Source organism: Drosophila takahashii, chromosome 3R, assembly GCF_030179915.1.
Source record: "Drosophila takahashii strain IR98-3 E-12201 chromosome 3R, DtakHiC1v2, whole genome shotgun sequence".
Classification (NCBI taxonomy): Eukaryota; Metazoa; Arthropoda; class Insecta; order Diptera; family Drosophilidae; genus Drosophila; species Drosophila takahashii.
The window spans coordinates 2,291,242-2,311,046 of record NC_091681.1 but is presented as its reverse complement, the minus strand read 5'-3'; the positions used below and the strand labels follow the sequence as shown (position 1 = coordinate 2,311,046).

General features: G+C 39.3%; 1 protein-coding gene across 6 annotated transcripts in view; it reads right to left on the bottom strand.

Annotated features, from left to right (window-relative positions):
* Positions 1-1,218: 1,218 nt before the first annotated feature.
* The window catches only part of l(3)80Fg (dnaJ homolog subfamily C member 16 l(3)80Fg), a 426,789-nt gene continuing 408,202 nt past the window's right edge, over positions 1,219-19,805 (bottom strand). For all 6 annotated transcript variants that reach the window (XM_070216484.1, XM_070216483.1, XM_070216480.1 and 3 more), the window contains one exon: positions 1,219-1,510. In XM_070216484.1, coding sequence (XP_070072585.1) covers positions 1,292-1,510 — 219 coding nt within the window. In that variant the 3' untranslated portion in view covers positions 1,219-1,291. The remainder of the gene's footprint in view (positions 1,511-19,805) is intronic.

Here is a 19,805-nt window from a genome sequence, read left to right as displayed (position 1 = left end):
ATTTTAAAGTAAGATTGCAAAAGTTCTACTTAACATTTTAAAACAAAGTAAAATGGAAAGTATTAGTGAAGGTTTGTAATATTTAAGTGTTTAATGCACTATTTGTTTAATGTTATGTGTCTTTGTGTATATGTGCTTTTGTAAACTTGTATATTAAACAATTTTAATCTAACATTTTTTTGTTTCGTGGAATAAAAGTAGGTTGGATTGTGCCGGATTATAAAAACTATAAACGCAGTTTTGTTCTTGAATTTATTTACAATACGATGACATAAACCTTTTTTGCTCGTTTTTGCTCGATTTTACAAAAAAAATCTTTTTGCTAGACATCATATGTAGACTTAAGTTAGGCAAAAATGCTAGAGTATCGGCTGGCACATGGACGCGAAACCGAAAGCCCTTACAACTTTGTGTTGCAGCATCGATTTGGAAACTTAAAGCAAAACATAGAGGATCCTTTGAAAAAGAGCATTAAGAACTTTGTTGCTTATGTTGATGCTGGAATAAAAAATGCTCTCGGATAGTTCCAAGGTATAAGGCGCAGAAATAAAGTTTTCTTGCATTACGTTTTCAAGCAAAATTTAATAGAGGAGATATTTACTAAAGTTATTTTATATATATTTAAAATTTTTTGGATATATTGGACCAATTTTCCTGGATATTTTGTAAATTTTTGTCCCAGGGTGCATTGGTTTCTATGGGGCGGAAAGGAAGGCGTGGCCCGATCGGCACAAAATTTGGTCCAGATTTTCCATAAATAATAACTATATAGTGTACCAAGTTTCAAGTCCGTAGCTTCATATTTATAGTTTATGCAAGAATATCGAGCATTGGGACCAGTGTGCACTGCTCAAAAATTTATAAACTATATGGGGTCGGAAACGACCCCTGCGTTATAATCTTCTGATAATTATCAATTGCGATCAAAAATAGAACTTAAACCTAATTTAAGGCGTTTATTATTATTGTGTATATGTGAACTTTAACGTGTAAATAAATTATTAACGAACTTAAACTTTTTGTAATACTTTTTTGTCTATCGACCCTGCTCTAGTTTTCACTTTCGAAAGAATCGCACGGAATCGAATTTCCCGGACCTGTTCCAGGACTCACTTCTGTCCGTCTGTCTGTCTGTTACTGCTACCGCTACCTGATGCAAAATCCCTGATGCAAAGTCCTTGGATCATGTTGTTCTGCTGAACGCGTCCAATTATTGAATTGAAGTGTTATATTGAATTTTAATGAACTTTAAGCTTGCATTAATTAGAAACATTTCATTTACATAGTTTAATCACTTAGTAGTAAAGTCTGGCCAATAATTGATGTAGTATTTCTGTGTTTTCCCATCAAACAATCTTTCAAGCCAATTATCCAAGCTATTAAGTAAATTATCCTCCATAAGAATATTGGATTCGGCTTCAGATTCTTCAGAGTATCCTCCTTCAAGAAACGTTCCAATTTCAGGGTCTTCCTTGGTATTCGAAAGTATTTTTGTAATTTTAAGTATTCTCTGAAATTAAAAAAAAGCAAACCATTTATTTTTTGCTTAACTGAATAGGTAAAATCAAATGTTTCCGGCAAAATTAATTTTATATTTTTGGGATAGTACTCAATCACTAGACGCGTCGATCTAGCCATGTCCGTCCGCCCTCGGGAACTATAAAAGCTATAAGATGGGTATAAAACATACCGATTCTTGGTATTCCTCTAACGCCCACAAACCTCGAAAAGCTGTGCCGACCACAGTTTTGACGCTATTATGAAAATTGTAGGTGATATGTATTTGTTTCGCCAATACCTATCTATTGGCTTAATAAAAGTTGTAACGCGTAATGTATCGCCTACAAACGCCCTTAACGCTTAAACCTGTCTATGTTAATGCAACATTTAAATTATTTGAAAAGCGGCGCGCAATTTGTCTCTTAATCCTATCATTACTATTCGACAAGTGCATTCACCTGCGCCAATGAAAGATGGAAGATCTTACAGACATTGTGGTGAGTGCTAAAAGGCACTGTAAGTATAAAGACAGGGAACCGAATAAATTTAATTTATTAAAGAAAACGTAAAAAGGGCTACTAGGCTACTACTAGGTATAAAATATTAATTATAAAAAAAAACAAGAACGTGTATGAACGCTGAGATCTTGGAAACTACAATACTTAGAAAGTTGGGATTAATCACACATATTCTTGGGCTTCCTACGCAGCGCAAGTTTGATTCACAATGAGCGTCACGCCCACTCGTACGCCTACATTCGCTTTAAAGGACTTTTAAAAAAGCCTGGTGCCCCCATCCTTACAGATTTTGTAAAAGTTGTGGTGCCATTTTGTTAATACCCAATACTTAAATACTATTAACACCTATCAAAAATTTTAAAATCCTGATCTATGGACAATTCCCAGTAATATCGCCACAGAAACGATGATTTTTTGATACAAAATATTAGAGTTGCCTCTATCTCCTCGTGGTTGAACCGGTGGCACTCAAACAGGGCGTGCTGAGCGTCCTCCGCCATCCCGCTACCGCCTTGTTGGCAACCATCCTCCGTCTCATGTCCGTACTACTGTAGGTAGCTCCGGCCGTGCCCGTTTAGCGCCTGCGTTAGGTAGTCGTCCACCTGGCCATGCTTGCGGTTTACCTACGCCTCGATGCAAGGGATGAGCTTGTGGGTCCACCGTCCTTTGCTCAAAGTATACCATGCTTTCTGCCAGTTCTCATTCTGGAGCGGGCCCTGGTCTCGGCTTTGGCCCTCGGATCTGCCTGTATGAGACTCAGGATGGTACCGATATCCTTGGATTCCCGTACCTGTTCTCCCAGACGATATGTCGAGTGTACCTCTCCCATGTAGCAATCCTTAGCCGTGGCCTTCGCCCACACCGGTGCAGCATACAGCAATTGTGACTTGACCACACTTGCGAGGAGTATCCTCCTGTCCTATTTCGGGCCACTCGTGTTCAGCAGGATCCTGCAAAGCGATCTTGTCGTCTACCTCGCTTTCTTATTCGTGTACTCGAGGTGCTCGCGGAACGACAGGTAAGTGTCTAGAATCACTCCTAGATACTTCAGGGCATGCTGAGACTGAATTGTAGTCCCACCGACCAGGATCTACACCGTCTCCAGATTAGGACAGCCTCTGTACTCTGCGCTGCAGTGCATTGACTGCTCCATTCGGGGCTAAATCCGGTTCAGGTGTTTTTTTTATTGTGTAGGCCCCTAGCAGTCGCATGGAGTTCGGCCTCCGTGACAGGGCATATGAAGTCACTGATTCCCCTAGTGCAATGGGGAATGAAGTGCCTTCCTTGCAGCGTTGTACATTTGAGTAAGTCCAGGTTCGGTGTGAACGCAGGACCAACCTCCGTGCCCGATGGCAGGTCTTCCGCAGACTCTCGATTTCCCCAGTCCACCAGTACACAGGCGAATGGTGCTTGCGGAATGTCCTTCGCTGGTCAATGCTATGATCACTATGATTCCTATAAACGAGCTGCCAGCATGTTTGCTACCTCGTTTGCAGTGGCCCCCTCGAAGACCGACAAGCCTTCCAGCGCTCTGGCAAAGGTTTGGGTCCTAAACGTGTCCTGTCGGTAGGTTTTCCTGTGTACAGCCGGCGGCAGTCTGTTGCTCGCTGTTACGGATTGATCACTGGCTGAGTACACATCGCCAATCCTCCAGGATGTTCGGCTAGCTAAGGAACTGCTCACGAACGTGAGATCGATTATGGATCCACCACTGGCTCTGTTGAAGGTTTGCTGGGAGCCATCGTTAAGCAGGACAACGAGCGATGCCATGGTGTCTGTGACAGCGCGTCCCCTGGCGTTTGTAGATGGGCACCACCACTTCTCGGCCCAGGCATTAAAGTCCCCTCCAACCACCACTTTGGTGCATATGGCACACCTGAATGCCGCTCCGCTGCTGAGATGTGGCACTTGTCCTACTGGTCCAAAGCTCATGGCAGAGTTCGAAGTCGCGGAGTTCCGTTATTTCCCTTCGCACTCGGCACTCTGGCTCTGCCAGCATATTCTCCACTCTCTCACTTTCCGTACTAACTTTCTAAACTCTCTCCGTCAAAGCTATGTTTTTCCGGAGTTAGACTCTCCACTCTCTCATTCTTCACCCTTTAGTCTCTGAACTTTCTTCGCCACTCTGGCGGCCGGCCATCCGTTATTCTTCCTGCTGCTATTTGTGGGGATTATACCAAATACCCGCCGGCCAAATTTGAGGAGATCTAATCCAAGGAAGACGTGCTTGTGTGAAGAGCAAAACGACACGACGATGGTCTTAATTATAATCACATCGTAACATAATTGATTCATTTAATTAAACACCTAAACAAACTTATATTCTTTAAAACTAATAAAAACCCACATTTGAGAGCTCGCCGGGAATTATCCGAGAAAGGTGAATACGTGAAAGTTGTACGACGTGGAAGAGACACATACCCCCTTCGTGAAACACACATTTTTTTCAATTATGGCGTGTCTAACAGTCTAGTCACACTATGTGGGTTAACCTATCGAGTTAGCAAGTATCCCGATTACGCCAAAAAAGTGTTTCCCATGGGTTAACTCCAAATATCGAGTAATGACATCTAGTTTTTGTTGTTTGTGTTGTTTATTTTACTAGGGATGGACCTTCAACTAAGACATCACATAAATTTGGGACAAACCAAGTTTCAGACACACATATCACATCGACGCTTGAATTGATAAAGAGGTATCTAAATTCTTCAATTTTTCGTGTGAGGCTTTGGGCGTTTAAATGACAGATGCTTAGACCTGATCTATTCTTTCTTTATATATATAAACGCTGGCAAGTCTAGGCCGATAAGCTTTAAGCGCAGTTGCCATTTCTTCTCTCTCCGGTATGCCCCGATCGCACGCAGCAGAGCTGCTTTATCGTGCACGTGTTCCATTTTTATAATAATAATTGAATCCACAATTGTATGCCCCGACTGTCGCGGTCGCATTCGAAAAATGAATCATATTTTCGGCGGCGGGGTCAGTTGAAGTGAGAAGCACAGTGCGTTGAAAAGTGCTCTCACGTTCTCCCCCTGGACTCGTGGGACACCATGCCAGCGCAAGTCACAGGCAACTTCAGACTCAGCCTGTGCGTTGCAGGAGGCCATCCAACTCTTCGACGCGCTGGGTATGGCCAGCTTCACCTCCAGTTCTTGGATCCTTTGCTTCAACGTGCCCAACTCTCTCACCTCGTTCTCCAATTGAGTGACTCGCAGAGAGAGCTTGTTGCAATCAGCTGCTATCAGCTTGAAATTTTCCTTCAGGCTGCCGGTTATGCGTGCCCCACCATCTCGGATCTCTCCCGCAAGACTCTCCTTGAGCTCGGAAAATCTGAGGTCGATCGTTTACAGCAGCTGAACATCGGAGTCACGGGCTCCCTTCAGATCGGAGTGTGTTTCCTTCCTCAGGCTTTTTTGTTGCTGAAGCCTTAGTGGTGTTGGTGATGAGTGTTTTTGGTTGAGCGTTTTGTTGTGTTGAGTGTTTTTTGTCTCTATGCTTTAGTTCTGCTCTATGCTAGTTTTAGTGTTCGTTGCAGTGTAACAGTTCAATTTGGATATTTGTTGTTGCACTTCTGATTGTCGCCTTTTTTTTAAAAGTGATTTTAAAGTTTAAAACCGATTTATTCCGGCCAAAAAATAAGTTTAGATTCTTTTAATGGTGTTTATGTTTATGCTTATGCAGTTAGCAGTTTTTGTTTTTTTCAGCCGAGTTTTAAGTTTTTTTCGGTTTTTAAGACGGAGCTTCTCGAACGCGTGATTTGCTTGCTTTGCACTTTTTTTATACCCTTGTAGTATATAATTTCAGTCAGGTGTTTGCAACGCAGTGAAGGAGACGTTTCCGACCACATAAAGTATATATATTCTTGATCAGCATCAATAGCCGAGTCTATCTAGCCATGTCCGTCTGTCCGTTTCTATGCGAACTAGTCTCTCAGTTTTAAAGCTATTGCGATGAAACTTTCCCAAAAGTCTTCTTTCTATTGCAGGTAGTATATATGTCGGAGCGAGCCGGATCGGACCACTTTATCTTAAGGCTCCCATAGGAATATTCAAACAAATATAAGAAAATTCATTGTAACTTTGTAGGAAAAATTTAAATAAATAGAAACGCTGAATCTGGAATCCCTGGAACTGCACCGAGTGAGCATTCTTTTATCTGCAAGGGTATATAAGCTTCGGCTGGCCGAAGGTAGCTTCCTTTCTTGTTTTTTTTTTTTTACCCACATCTGGTTGCCTTTACACAGCATATTTATAACTCCATAACTCCACCCTAGTGTAAATAGTCTATAAGCGATTTAATTTCAAATAATCTAAAAACTGCATGAAAGGGAAGCATTTGTACAAATTCGTGTTTGAAAAAGAAAGAGAGAGGAATATTCGCAAACGGCTTCGCGAATTTTCTGGCTTCCAATACGACAAAAATGACGCAGTGTATAAAGCCAATAGTGTATATGTGCAGGCAAAACTAACTAAAAGGGATTTAATATGCCTAGTTTTAAACATAAGCCACGACGTCAAACATGCAATTGCATGTTTTTCGCAACCTTCGATTTGGCCAACTTCTCGCTGTCTACTAAGTGGAAGATCCGAAAAAATCTTATAAAGAGAGAGAAGGCGAAGAAGAGAGTGTAATTGCAAAGTCCACAGGAAGAAATCCAACAAGTGCAAGAGAGCGAAAGAATAATTCGCAACCAGTGCCAATTCAGTGCAACGAGATGCCTCGTTTCGCTTTAAGTTTTCGCGATATAGGGGAATCTATAAAACAACTCGAGGGTACAGACGAAATTCCTGTCCATGTCTGGATAAGTGATTTTGAGGACCAAGCTGTACTTATGGGTTGAAAACGAAATGCAAAAGCTGATGAAAAAATCGCTCAAAGGGATTGTAAAATTGTTTGTGTTAAGCGAGAAAGGAATGCATTCGCGTAGAGCTTTTAAAAAATCTTTATTAACCGAATTCAGATCGAGAGTAAGCAGCAAACAAATACACATGCAACTTGAAGAGAGCAAACGACGCGCGAAATGTACAGGAATATTTTACCGTATGAAAGATATTGCCTTACGGGGAAATTTTGAGAAAGATGCTCTCATCCAATACGTGACCGACGGTATCAATGAACTCTCAATTAACAAATTCATGCTTTATGGAGCTAAAACATGACCAAATTCAACTACACATTGAAGGAGTACCAAAAAATCAGAGCAAAATCTTATTTCAGCGAATACAGTGTGAGGGACAAGAAAGCTCAAGCAGTGCACAGTGGTTTTAAAGGTGGCAAGAAAGAAATCGTTTGCTATAATTGTGGCGAGAAGGGACACCTGTCTAGGGGCTCCAACAAGAAAGAGAAGTGCAGAAAATGTTTTAAATGCAACCAATTATGTCACATCTCCAAAAACTGTCCCCAAAGTGTCGAAACAGTCTGGCTGCAAGCCAAACGAGCGAGTTTTAAGTGAGCACAACAATATGACGAGCAAAGTTGTTTCAATTATATCACAAAATTGTATTGCACTGTTCGACACAGGCAGTAAATGTATAATTGGATTTGGAAAAAATCGCAATGCCAATAAGATCAAGCCAGTTGGACAGTGCAAGCAAGCAGTGTGGATCAATAACAGCGCCTACGATTTTAATTTTTTCATATTTTCGCTCGTTTTTATTGACACTCAAATGATCATTGGGGAGGAATTGTGTTTGCAAGCAAAAATTTCGTTCGGTCCCAGTGGTTTGCGTATGCAAAATATAAATAATCTTTGCGATGAAAAAATCCAGCTAACTTGCTGAAAATCGAAACGGTTATTAACATCGAGGAACTCGATACAAAGCGAATATGCCAGGGCGTGTGCGAAGCAAATCGTGCGTGAATTATTAACGAATTACAAGCCGGTAAAGTCAAAATTGACAATCATTGAAATGAAAATCCTTCTAAACGACGAATTGCCAATTCTCTCCCGCCCGCGCCGAGACAAGCCATTCCCGCTTGCCTGTACCAGGTTCCAACTCCACGCGTAGGAAAGGACCGAAGAGTACAAGCGAGGGAATGAAGGCTAAGGCGCAATACAAGGCAGCTCTCAAGATTAAGATCAGGCCCACATTCGATGTGCAACGATGATCCGACCAGGAAGTGGCTGACGCAAACGGTTTGCCAACTGGAGGAGCTGTGGAAGGGCGCCAAGCTAAAGGTTGTGGGCAGGGAATTTATTTCAGCCATACCAAAGGCGAAAGTGTTCTTCCCCGTCGCAATCCAAGGGCGCTGAAGCTGCTTCAGGCAGAATCCAGACGTCACAACGGCGAATCGGAAGATTCTCCACATGGACAGCCCACTAACCAACGAGGGAGTTCAAACGCTGTACTCGGGTTGGTGTCCCGACTATCTAATATTCGAACCTCAGCTAAAGGGAGTGCGGGGAAGATAGATATATAAACAATTTTGATTGATAACGTTTTAATGAATGATCCGATTTGAAAAATGTCTTCTACATTTCGATAGGTATAAATATACACAACAAAATTGCATTTATACTTCTCGGAAATCTTTAAGGATGTGGGCGCATGACACATTTTAAAATCGTTAGTGGGCGATTGTGGGCGTTATAGGGGGCGTGGCGCTCGGCTGAAATAAACTTGCGCTGCGTAGGAGGCCGAAGAAAAAATCTTAACCTTCTAGCTTTTGTAGTTTCCGAGATCTCAGCGTTCATACGGACAGACAGACGGACAGACGGACATGGCTAGATCGACTCGGCTAGTGACCCTGATCAAGAATGTATATACTTTATGGGGTCGGAAACACTTAGTTCTAGCTGTTACCTACTTTTGAACGAATACAATATACCCTTTTACTCTACGAGTAACGGGTATAACAAGGACGCGGATGATCTGCTGTACCCAAGATTCGGGAAGATGGCGTGGGGCACGGGTAGAGTCTACCTGCTCCTCAAGAAGCGTCACCCCGACGACAAAGGCGCACACATCCTGCAGGAAGGCGCGGTGGAGAAGGACCTAGGTCTGGAAGCCATCGTGGATGCCGCCCAGGAACTTGCTCCAACACGTCGAGCGGAGATGAGCCAGCCACCCATGACACAAAGGGTGCTGCAGCTCAATTTCCATAAAAGCAGACTCGCATCAGCGGAGGTCCTGATTGCCCTAGAGCAAGGACTCGTCGACATAGCCTTGGTTTAAGAGCCATTGATTGCCTTGGGCAATATTGTGGCCGGACTAAGGTCCTTAAACTACAATACATTCTACTCACCAACGGTAAGCAGGAACAGAAGCGCCGTACTTGTGCGGAAAAGTATCCATGCTAACCCTATGCCACCTTACAGCTCTGACGACTTGACTGCGGTGATGCTAGAAAGTGAGGAGCAGCGCCTCTTAGTAGCCTCCTGCTACATGGCAAACGACAGACCGGCGCCACCATACGAGCTGAGCTGCTCGAAACTCGCGACTAGCCCAGGCGTAGTAAAATCCAAGAGAAACAGAGAAATGTCCCTAGAGATCCTGAACAAGGAATTACTGGATGTATACCACGCATTATGCCCGACTTCAAGATCAAGGAAGAAAGCCAAGCCACCATGGTGGAATCGGGAACTGACACTCCAAAGAAATAACCTCCGAGAATTCTTCAGAATCGCCAAAAAGGCAGGAATACAAAATCCTTCTTAGGGATTACAAGAAGGAAATACGGAGGGCACAGAGAAGCTCGTGGAAAATCTTCTGCTCCAGCATCGAGAATGTCCCGTAAACAGCTAGACTCCGGAAGCGGCTTTTAAACAACCTTCTATACAGAGTCAGCCAAAAGGCAACGTCGGACAGTGGACTGAGGGCAGTGGAGAGGCCCTAACAGCACTTATGCAATCGCTCTTCCCAGGATGCACGGATGTCCAAGACGCAAGCACGATCCAAGACAAAGCAAGTGGCGAAGAAGGCCCCCTAAACAATCTAATAACAACTACGAAAATCAACTGGGCCATAGACTTCTTTGAGGACTATAAAGCATCAGGACTAGATCGAATATTTCCAGTCGTGCTACAGGCGACCAAGAAAAGGATCACCCAATCCAAAAGGATATCCCAATCCAATGGAGGACCTCTCGGATTGACTTCCTCCCAAAAGCGGAAAACTGCTGTCACGCAAGCCCCAACGATTACAGGCCGATAAGCCTTACATTTTTTAAAATCAAAACACTGGAAAAGCTGCTGAATCTACACATCAGGAAAGGTGTAGGGAGACTCATGTCATCCAACCAGCACGCCTATACCAAAGGAAAATCTGTGGAAACGGCACTTCATTCGCTAGAAGCAACCGATGAGAGAGCCCTACATATTAAAGCAAGCATTCAATAATGTCAAGACGGATGCTATAATGGATCGCCTAGAAGCAACCAGCAAGCACCCCGCAATAATCCTCTGGATAAGAAACCTGCTTGATCTACCTAATGTTATAAAATCGTCTACCGTTTTAATGTATGCAGACGATGTCAAGCTTTGTTTGTCCATGTGTTTACCTAGCTCATTTAATGACCTTCAATTAGATCTTGACTGTTTGTATACGTGGTGCATGATTAACATGTTAAATTTAAACTATTCCAAATGTAACTTTATGACCTTTTATCGTTGTAATCCATCTCTGTTTTCTTATTCTATTGGAAATAACGCCCTTGAACGAATTTTATCAGTTCAGGATCTTGGCGTTTTATTTGATCATAAACTTAGTTTTAAAGACCATATATCTACTATATCTAATAAAGCCAGAAGTCTTCTTGCATTTATGAAACGTTGGTCAAGGGAGTTCGATGATCCTTACACAACAAAGCTTTTGTATGTTTCTCTTGTTCGTCCGTCTATGGAATATTGCTCTTGTATATGGTCTCCTCAAATTAGCTGTTACCAAAATATGTTAGAGTCTGTCCAAAAACAATTCCTTTTATTTGCTCTGAGGGGATTACACTGGGACACAGGTAGTCGACTGCCCTCTTATCTTGCGAGGTTGCGCCTGCTCGACTTACCAACCCTCTACCATCGTAGTGTCATGGAGTTATGTTCTTACATAAACTTATTAAAGGTGATGTCGACTCCCCTTTCCTTCTTAGTTCACTTAACTGGAATGTAGCCTGTAGAACAGTTCGCCGTTTTCGTCCGTTGTCCCTGCCAATATGTAGATATAATTATGCCCTGCATGATCCTTTTCGTGTTCTGTGTGACGACTATAATTCACTGTCTTACTGTTAGATACCCCCATTGCTACTAATTATAATAAACTTATGTATTTTCTGTCTTCAAATAATTTATAAATTCTTTGTAAGCATGTATTTTAAACTGTCTATTGTTATATCGTATTTTCTCCATGTCCGCGATTCCGCTTACTTGCCCAAAACGGTTTAGGGCTCCGCGCGTAACAAGCTTTGCTTGGTGTCGTAAGGGCCACTTGTTTGTACTGACCATAGTGCATCAACGTCCAAGCCTATCAGGAACGCATTCATAAAAAAGTTTTTAGACACTATAGAAAAGTTCAGTGGCACTTTCGATGTCCATAAAGTTATAAAGATCAAACACAAGATCTAAATGTCCATTTAATGATTTTTCTTATGGTCGGATAAGGGAATAGTGACAAGTGAGGAGGGGACCAATAAATATCAGGGAGATTGAAATCAACCCAAAACGATCAAAAGGTCTCTGTTGGAAAGAGAGGATAGAATAGTTTTAATAGCAGGTTGATATTGCTTATAAATTATTAAGCCAGAGCCAGGTGGAATATAAGAACATGTAACAAAAATAGACAAGGATTGCAGGCAAACTTTTACACTAACAAATTCTATGTTATTAGGGACATGAGAGTGAATTCTCTCCGAATTTAGGGTAGAGGTAACGGCGATCAGAGCACCCCCTCCCCCTACAACATTTTGGTAAGCCAAAAATAAACTTATCAGTTTTTTGGCACCATAGAACCTTTTATTTGTTCTTGGTTTATTAGGAGCAAGTTCTTTTATAAACAAATCATCATTAAGCCAAAAGCTTTCAGAAAGCAGTACTTTAAACACATCAGGCGGAGCCAATATTTTAAAAGATGATATCCTACGAGCGTAAGAAAAACGAAATTGTTCAACAGCAATGTCCTACGATGGGTCTTTTTCACGAATAAACTCCAAACATCCTCGGATGTTGCATCTGGGATAAATCTAGATACGAATAGTTGCTTCCTATGTGGAACAACCGACATTCTCTCTCGACCCCCAGGAGGAGTCTGAACCTCGCTCGGCTACTGTATCTACTATCTTCGGCCAGTACCGAATTCTGTGCCTCAGGTTGCCTTCCAGAACTAGCTGTTTCCATAGGCACAGTTAGGCTCGCTTACCCCTGTGCCGACAGAAACTGCTGCAGCTACCGAGTTTAGTGTTTTGTATTGTTTCACAATCTTATTAACTGGCTGGCTTTTTTGCGTTTATGCGACTCGGCTAATAAGAATTTCCTTTTATTAAACTAATCCCAAACTGAATTGAACACGTCATTGTACTGTTTAAAAACTCGTGAAAGGTTTAATAGGGCGTCTCGAGTCTGCCTCATAAAGCTGCTCATCTCGACTGTCATTTCCTTGCAGGACTCACATGCCAGTAAATTTTGCATATGTGACGTGCATGACCGATTCGCTAGCAGATAACAAAAGATTCTTTAGTTGACATCGGAACAACTTTTCTTGGTACAGATAAGAGCCATTATAAAGAAAAAAAAAGTTATTCAAAGAAAAAGGAATAAAATGTGAAAAAAAAATACATCAAGTATATTTGGCACTGGGATCAAATTCCAAAACTGCAAAGACACAAAATAACGAAAAGTGTAGGAGTAGAAATGTAAAATGTAGTGTAGAAATGTAAAGCAAGCAAGAGGCAGAAATTAGAAGAACAGCAAGTTCAGAGAGAGTGAGAGCGGGAGAGCGGGAGAGTGGGAGAGAGATTACAAGAGTTTTAGAAAGTTTAGAGCGAGTAATTGACGCGTAATTGACGCAGTCAAGCGATTAAACAAATGCAATAGAAATGTTTAAATAACTATAACCATGTACACGTTTATTGGCCTATTTATTTAAAACGCTAACACAATTGTTGGGCTAAGCTTTGTTTATAAAAGAAACACAAGACACTCGCAAAAAATCATTGAAAAAGATAAAAAAGTCAGAGCACAGAAGTGAATACAACCGTTCACAAGCAACGCTAAATCGATTTTTTTTGTTTAACACAACAATTTTAAGCATTTCAACAGACTGGCACTCACTAGTGTTTAATGTCGATTTGAGAGCGCACAAATTTGGAATGGTTTTTTTAAGCGGATTTAAATGTACCACGCCTGAAAAAATCGTTGTATTTGGTTACAAATAACCGCGAATTCGACGCCTTAATTTGTTATCTGATTTTTTTGTACTTTATCACTCAATGGACTTGTGACTTTAATATTATTAATATCTTTTTTCCCGTCCATACAAATGTAGCAAACTATTCCAGTCTTTTTCCCTTCACAGGCATTTTCTATTGCAGCGTGCCGAATGAAAAAATATTAGAAAGTTTATTTAATGACGAGTGTAATAATTTTTCGTCACAAATGTTGATATCAGAACTTTTGTATGTTAAAGGTGCGATCGTCACTAGTTTTTTACCTCGTTAAGAGGTGTTTTTATTTGATATCAGAAGTTTTTGTTTGTTTACATTTGCTCTCATAGGAGCTAATATATACATACATTTAAATTTAAATTGGTCAATCATAATTTGTAAGCCATTGTATTTAAACAAATTAAGTTAAAAAGGCGTTCAAGTATTTCAAAATACCTTTTAAACGATGTATAGCACATGTCGGTACCTTTAGTAGTGTAGAACTTACAAACTAACGAAATTTAGCTATTTTTAGCTTTTTCCCGCTAAAGTAGCGGCTTTTTCCAAAAGTCGTAGAACAAAAGATTCCTATATGGATGTTCGGATACCCTCCCACAAAATTCAATACTCAGGGAGCGTTAATTGTTCGAGCTGGCAAAAGTGGCCATTTTCGAATAAAAATAACTTTTAAACGTGACTTTTTACAGTAATGTGTTATATAGCAAAATTTAAGGAATCTCAGGGGCTATACAGTTTAAGGTTTTAAAGAAAATCGTTAGAGCCGTTTTTGAGAAAAATAAAAAAAAGCTAAAAAAAAAGTTTTAAAAAATTGCCTTTTGTTCATATTTTTTTAAGTATTACATTTACACAAATTGCATATAGAAGGCGTTTATAGCATTTAAAAATACCTTTCAAACGAGATGCAGCACAAGCCTGTAGCTTTAGTAGTATAGAAGTTAAGGCTTTCCGAATTTTAGCTACCTTTAGCTGTTTTCCCGCTAAACTAGCGAGTTTTTCCAAAAAAGGTAGATCAAAAGTTTTTTATATCGATGTGATCAACGTCATCTCAAATTTTCAAAACTTAAAAAACATGTTTTGGACAAACTGAAAAACTGACAAACAGAATTAAATTTTCATTTTGGGAAGACGAAGAAAATCTTATTTTGGCTATAACTTTTGAATGGAGCGTCGGAATGACCCCTCATTCGACGGGTATTTTCAAAAGGAATACAATTAAAACATTGCGAGGGGGCATTTATCCCCACCGGCCCCAACAGCTCCAACAGCTCCAAATTTCGAAATTTTCACTTTTTTACTTTCACCGCTCTCTCTCCCAAGCCAATTGATTTTCTTAGAGTCTTGGTATGCAATCCTGTTAGTTTCTGCAATACCTTTCGATAGGTGTATCATTCATTATGATCGGACCATCACAGTAGATTTTCATTTCTTCGTGTATATATGGTAGTCGCCTTCGCACACTCTCCTGGTGCGCTTCGTCACTACATGGACTGCCGTCCATAGTGATTGAATACGTTCCCCCCTACGCACAGTGGGGCGAAAAAGCCAAAAGTCTGCCTTAAATCAGCGGAGCCCTATAGCGAATATCTTTTGATGGGGCATTCTTAAAGGCAATTAAATATGTAAAAAAACATCATAAGGTGAATTTTTTTAGTGAAATTTTTTTTGTTGTAGAAAATTTTTAAGAAAAAAAAATTGTTTTTTTAAGAAAAAAAATATAAATACATTAGTTATAGGGTTCTAAGTTTCCCAATATTTTTTTTTAATTTAACTTGATTTTTGAAAAAAAAAATTGTTCAAATCGGTTAACTATAACTATAGCTGCCATATAAACGCTTATTACAAAGGGGAATGTCTCGGTTTTATTTCAATATTGGTTCATATAAATTGGGATTAAGGCATTATTTATCATTTTAGCTCTATGCTTACCTTTTTTTTTTAATTGGTCAATAAAATCTTATAGATGTCATAGAATCAATCAAGGAAATATAGCCCTTTTTTAAAAAAAACTGGTAGAAACCGGTATTTATTTCATATCTGTATTTTTAGTAAAATAACATAATTTAAAATTTTAAAATAAAATTTGTTTATTAATTTATCATTATCTTCATCAATACCTTCACATAAGTAAAATATCTTCATGATGTTAGGGCGCGCGGATAACCAGGGCTGACGATATTTCAAATTAAGAACATTTCTTGCTAGCTTAAACTGCGGTTTTCTCAGAAGAGGCACAAAAGGGCAGGCTAATTTTTTCAGAAAATGTACTTAAATATCTAAACTTGTTTTTAAAGTTGCATTGCAACATTTTGGAAAATCTTAAAAAAAAAAACGATCTTGGCAGGCTTTTTGTTCTAGGCGCCCCACAGTGCTACGATTTGTTCACCTCCAAATCGACCCACCCTAATGTATATGTGGCATATTAATAATATTAATTTTAGAATCCTGAACATTTGTTTTTAATAGACATGTGATATATCCAGGGACCGTAAATAATGATTATTGATATATTTTTTGAACCAAAAAATCAGGCACTTAGGATCGACATACGCAAAAAAGGAAAACACCATAGTGATCGACTTTGCTTAATCTATTAATTATCGCCATGATTTTTATTTTTGGGATTTTTATAATATTCCTCAAAAATAATGATTATTGTTGATTTTTATATTTTCGCTCAGAAATAAAACTCACTTGGACGCCACGGCTTTTCTGTGCCGATTTTCGGCGTTTTTTTTGCAGAGTCCTATGTAGCGAATGCAGACGTACCACCTCTGACAAAAAAAAATTGAACTTGGCTTCTGCATCCCGTTAAATGGTATCATTTTTAAAGTCAGCAAAGGAGATACTTCTAGCCTTTGTTTTTATACCCTTGTAGAGGGTATTATAATTTCAGTCAGATGTTTGCAACGCAGTGAAGGAGACGTTTCCGACCATATAAAGTATATATATTCTTGATCAGCATCACTAGACGAGTCGATCTAGCCTTGTCCGTCTGTCCGCTTGTCCGTTTCTATGCGAACTAGTCTCTCAGTTTTAAAGATATCGCGATGAAACTTTCCCGAAAGTCTTCTTTCTATTGCAGGTAGTACATATGTCGGAGCGAGTCGAATCGGACCACTATATCTTAGGGCTCCCATAGGAATATTCAAAGATATATAAGAAAATTCATTGTTACTTTGTAGGAAGTAGGCGTTTTAGTTCTTGACTCTTTAAAAACAAAATTCAAAAATAGAAACGCTGAATCTGGAATCCCTGGAATAGCACCGAGTGAGCATTACTTTATCTGCAAGGGTATATAAGCTTCGGCTGGCCGAAGGTAGCTTCCTTTCTTGTTGTTTACGTATTTACCCAGGGATTGCAGTCGAAATGCACTTGTCTTTCTCTCTCACTCTACAATAACTAATTAACCAATGAAGGCTGCCAGCTCGACAATATATACTGGAACACTTTTTGAAATCTCTAGAATCTAAAGAAGCATTGTCCCTTATTCTTAAGATACAGCTTATTCTCTTCTTAAGAATTCGCGGCCTTTGCATAACTAATTTGAATATCAAACCATGTATAGAAAAGGGTTTTATGTAAGTAGAAATTCGTTAACAAAGGCTGAAGTATTAGTTGTTCTTAAGAATTCGCGGTTCTTCAAAAATCGATTTCAACATAGAACCTATTTAAGACATAGGTCTATAACTTCTATACAACCCAAAGCCTATTGATGTGAGCACATATCACACTAAGAAAAAAATACATTTTCTTTGTATAAACCGTTTAAAAAGCGGTTGAGTTTTGTATAAAAAAAAATTTTCTGTGGGAATCGAACTCGTGCTTACAGCACGGTGGACAAACACACTAACATCCAGCCCACATGTCGGGTTGGGTCTATGTGGAATAGTTCATAATATCTTGTTAAGTCGTTTTGCTAATATATAAATGAAGTAAAGTCCTAAGGTTGCTACAACTTTTTGTATTTATGCATACCTCTTGTAAACTAATAATCGCGTTTTTAAAAGTTTATACAAAGAAAACACCTTATTTTACTAACTCAATATGTGCTTCGTGGTTCTACCTACAAGCACAAGTTTAAATCTTTCTAAAATGCCGTACAGAACGGCTGCAATCGCACTTTGAGTGATATTTTTAAGCGGAATAATATCGCTCACATAATAATCATTATTTCTGAGCGATATTCTTTTCGCTTACAAATAATCATTAAAGGGTAATTTTTATTTTTTCACTTATAATGATTACGGTCCCTGGATATATCATATGAAAGGTATTTATCCAAAAACTAAAAGTGCGCTTTCCGTTTTTTTGTATTCCTTGTGGTTTAAAGGATATTTGGTTTTGATTTTTATTTTTTATATAAATCATTGAATAACTGTTACGCCAAATCAAATCATTTGATTTCCTTAATACAAATTGAGAAAACGTGTTATGTTTGGATTTTTAAAATAAAAATCAAAGTATACCTGTTAAATTGTGATTTTTACTGTAAGGGTATCTAAAAAAACATCACATTTTATCTTAGCACAAAAACAAGTTTTAAGTCAATCGGACAAAACCTTTAGGAGTTATGCTAAAACTAGTACCCTAACCTCTAAGACTAAAGGTACGTAAGTGCATCTTTAAATGTTTTTTTCTCGAAACCACGTATTAAAATTCCGTGTTCATCGGCATTTCTAAACGGCTCAACCGATCGTTTTCAAATTCGTCGCATATTTTTCTAGGTTTTTTTTTAATTCTTTATGTCGCTGTCCACACAAAGGCAAGCCAACAACAATTCCATTTTTATACCCGTTACTCGTAGAGTAAAAGGGTATACTAGATTCGTGCAAAAGTATGTAACAGGTAGAAGGAAGCGTTTCCGACCCTATAAACTATATATATTCTTGATCAGGATCACTAGCCGAGTCGATCTAGCCATGTCCGTCTGTCCGTCTGTCCGTCTGTCCGTCTGTCCGTCTGTCTGTCCGTCTGTCTGTCTGTATGAACGCTGAGATCTCGGAAATTATAAAAGCTAGAAGATTGACATTTTGCATGCAGATTCTAGGAGTTCCTACGCAGCGCAAGTTTGTTTCAAAAGGGTGCCACGCCCCCTCTAACGCCCACAATCGCTTATATACGATTTTTAAAATTTCAATATTTCGGAAAAGTAAAAATGCAGTTTTATGTTGTTTATCAATACCTATCGAAATGTAGAAGAAATTTTTTAAATCGGACCATTCGTTAAAAAGTTACGGCGGATCAAAGTTTTTATCTCCACCTCCTTCGCACTTCCTTTAGCTGAGTAACGGGTATCTGATAGTCGGGGCACCCGACTATAGCGTTCTCTCTTGTTCATTTCTACTTTTGTTAATGCTATACTTACAAATTATTATACCCGTTACTCGTAAAGTAAAAGGGAAGATAGCGTTTCCGACTCTGTAAAGTATATATAAGTTAACACCCATCATTACAAAAGTAAGACAATTATTGGCCAATGCATTACGTATTGTTCTTGTTGTATGCACTTGGCTGGGTTCGATCAACTTTGGGAATATGCCATTCTGCATTTCTGACCAATGCAATAAAATTTGTTCTTGTTGTATGCCGTGATCCCTTTAGTACCCGTACCCGTGCCCCACAGTAAACCAGCACTGAGGAGGAATCGCTACAGTGCAGGATAAACCGGAATCTGCCGAGCCTGTCTTCGCGCCAGCACGCCGAGATATGATCTTACTGTAAGAATAGTTTTAAGAGAATCTATTGAAACATAGAAAAATTCTAAATTGAAAGAAACCAAATTTACACGAATAGAAATTAAGGAAAATCCACACCATAGCTAAAAAACATTCACATACAACAATTGATAAACCCACACTGCAATCAAAAACCCACTTCAGAATTATTTAAGTAGCAAACTTCCGAATTCTGAGTAATTAAAATTAGATATCTAATCTCAATTCTTTAGTGCTCATATATCCCCAAATGCCCGAACAAGATCTAGCAGACAGACTAGCAAATCTTGCCGTAGACAACTCAAATCCACGAATCATGACTGAGAGGGATATTGAAGAAAAATAAAAACTGTCTTAGAGGCAAATCTTAGCAACTTAGTGAAAGAAATACTTAATCCTAAAAAGGATTTTTCAAAATATGCAGACCAAACAATTAAAAGAGAACTATCGCACAATCTTAGTGACTTAGATAAATTACCAGACATCGTACGTACACTTAGGGATTTTTTAGAAAATAAAAGCGAATACTCTTCATGGAAAAAAAGCGTAGAAAGGGTGTTGAAAATCTACGAAATCAGAATCGGCTCACCCAAATACTACGGAATTTTACTAGCAATCCGAAACAAAATTATCGGTCAAGCAGATGCAGTTCTAGAATCATATAACACACCCCTAGATTGGCTATATCAAAATGCCTAACAGC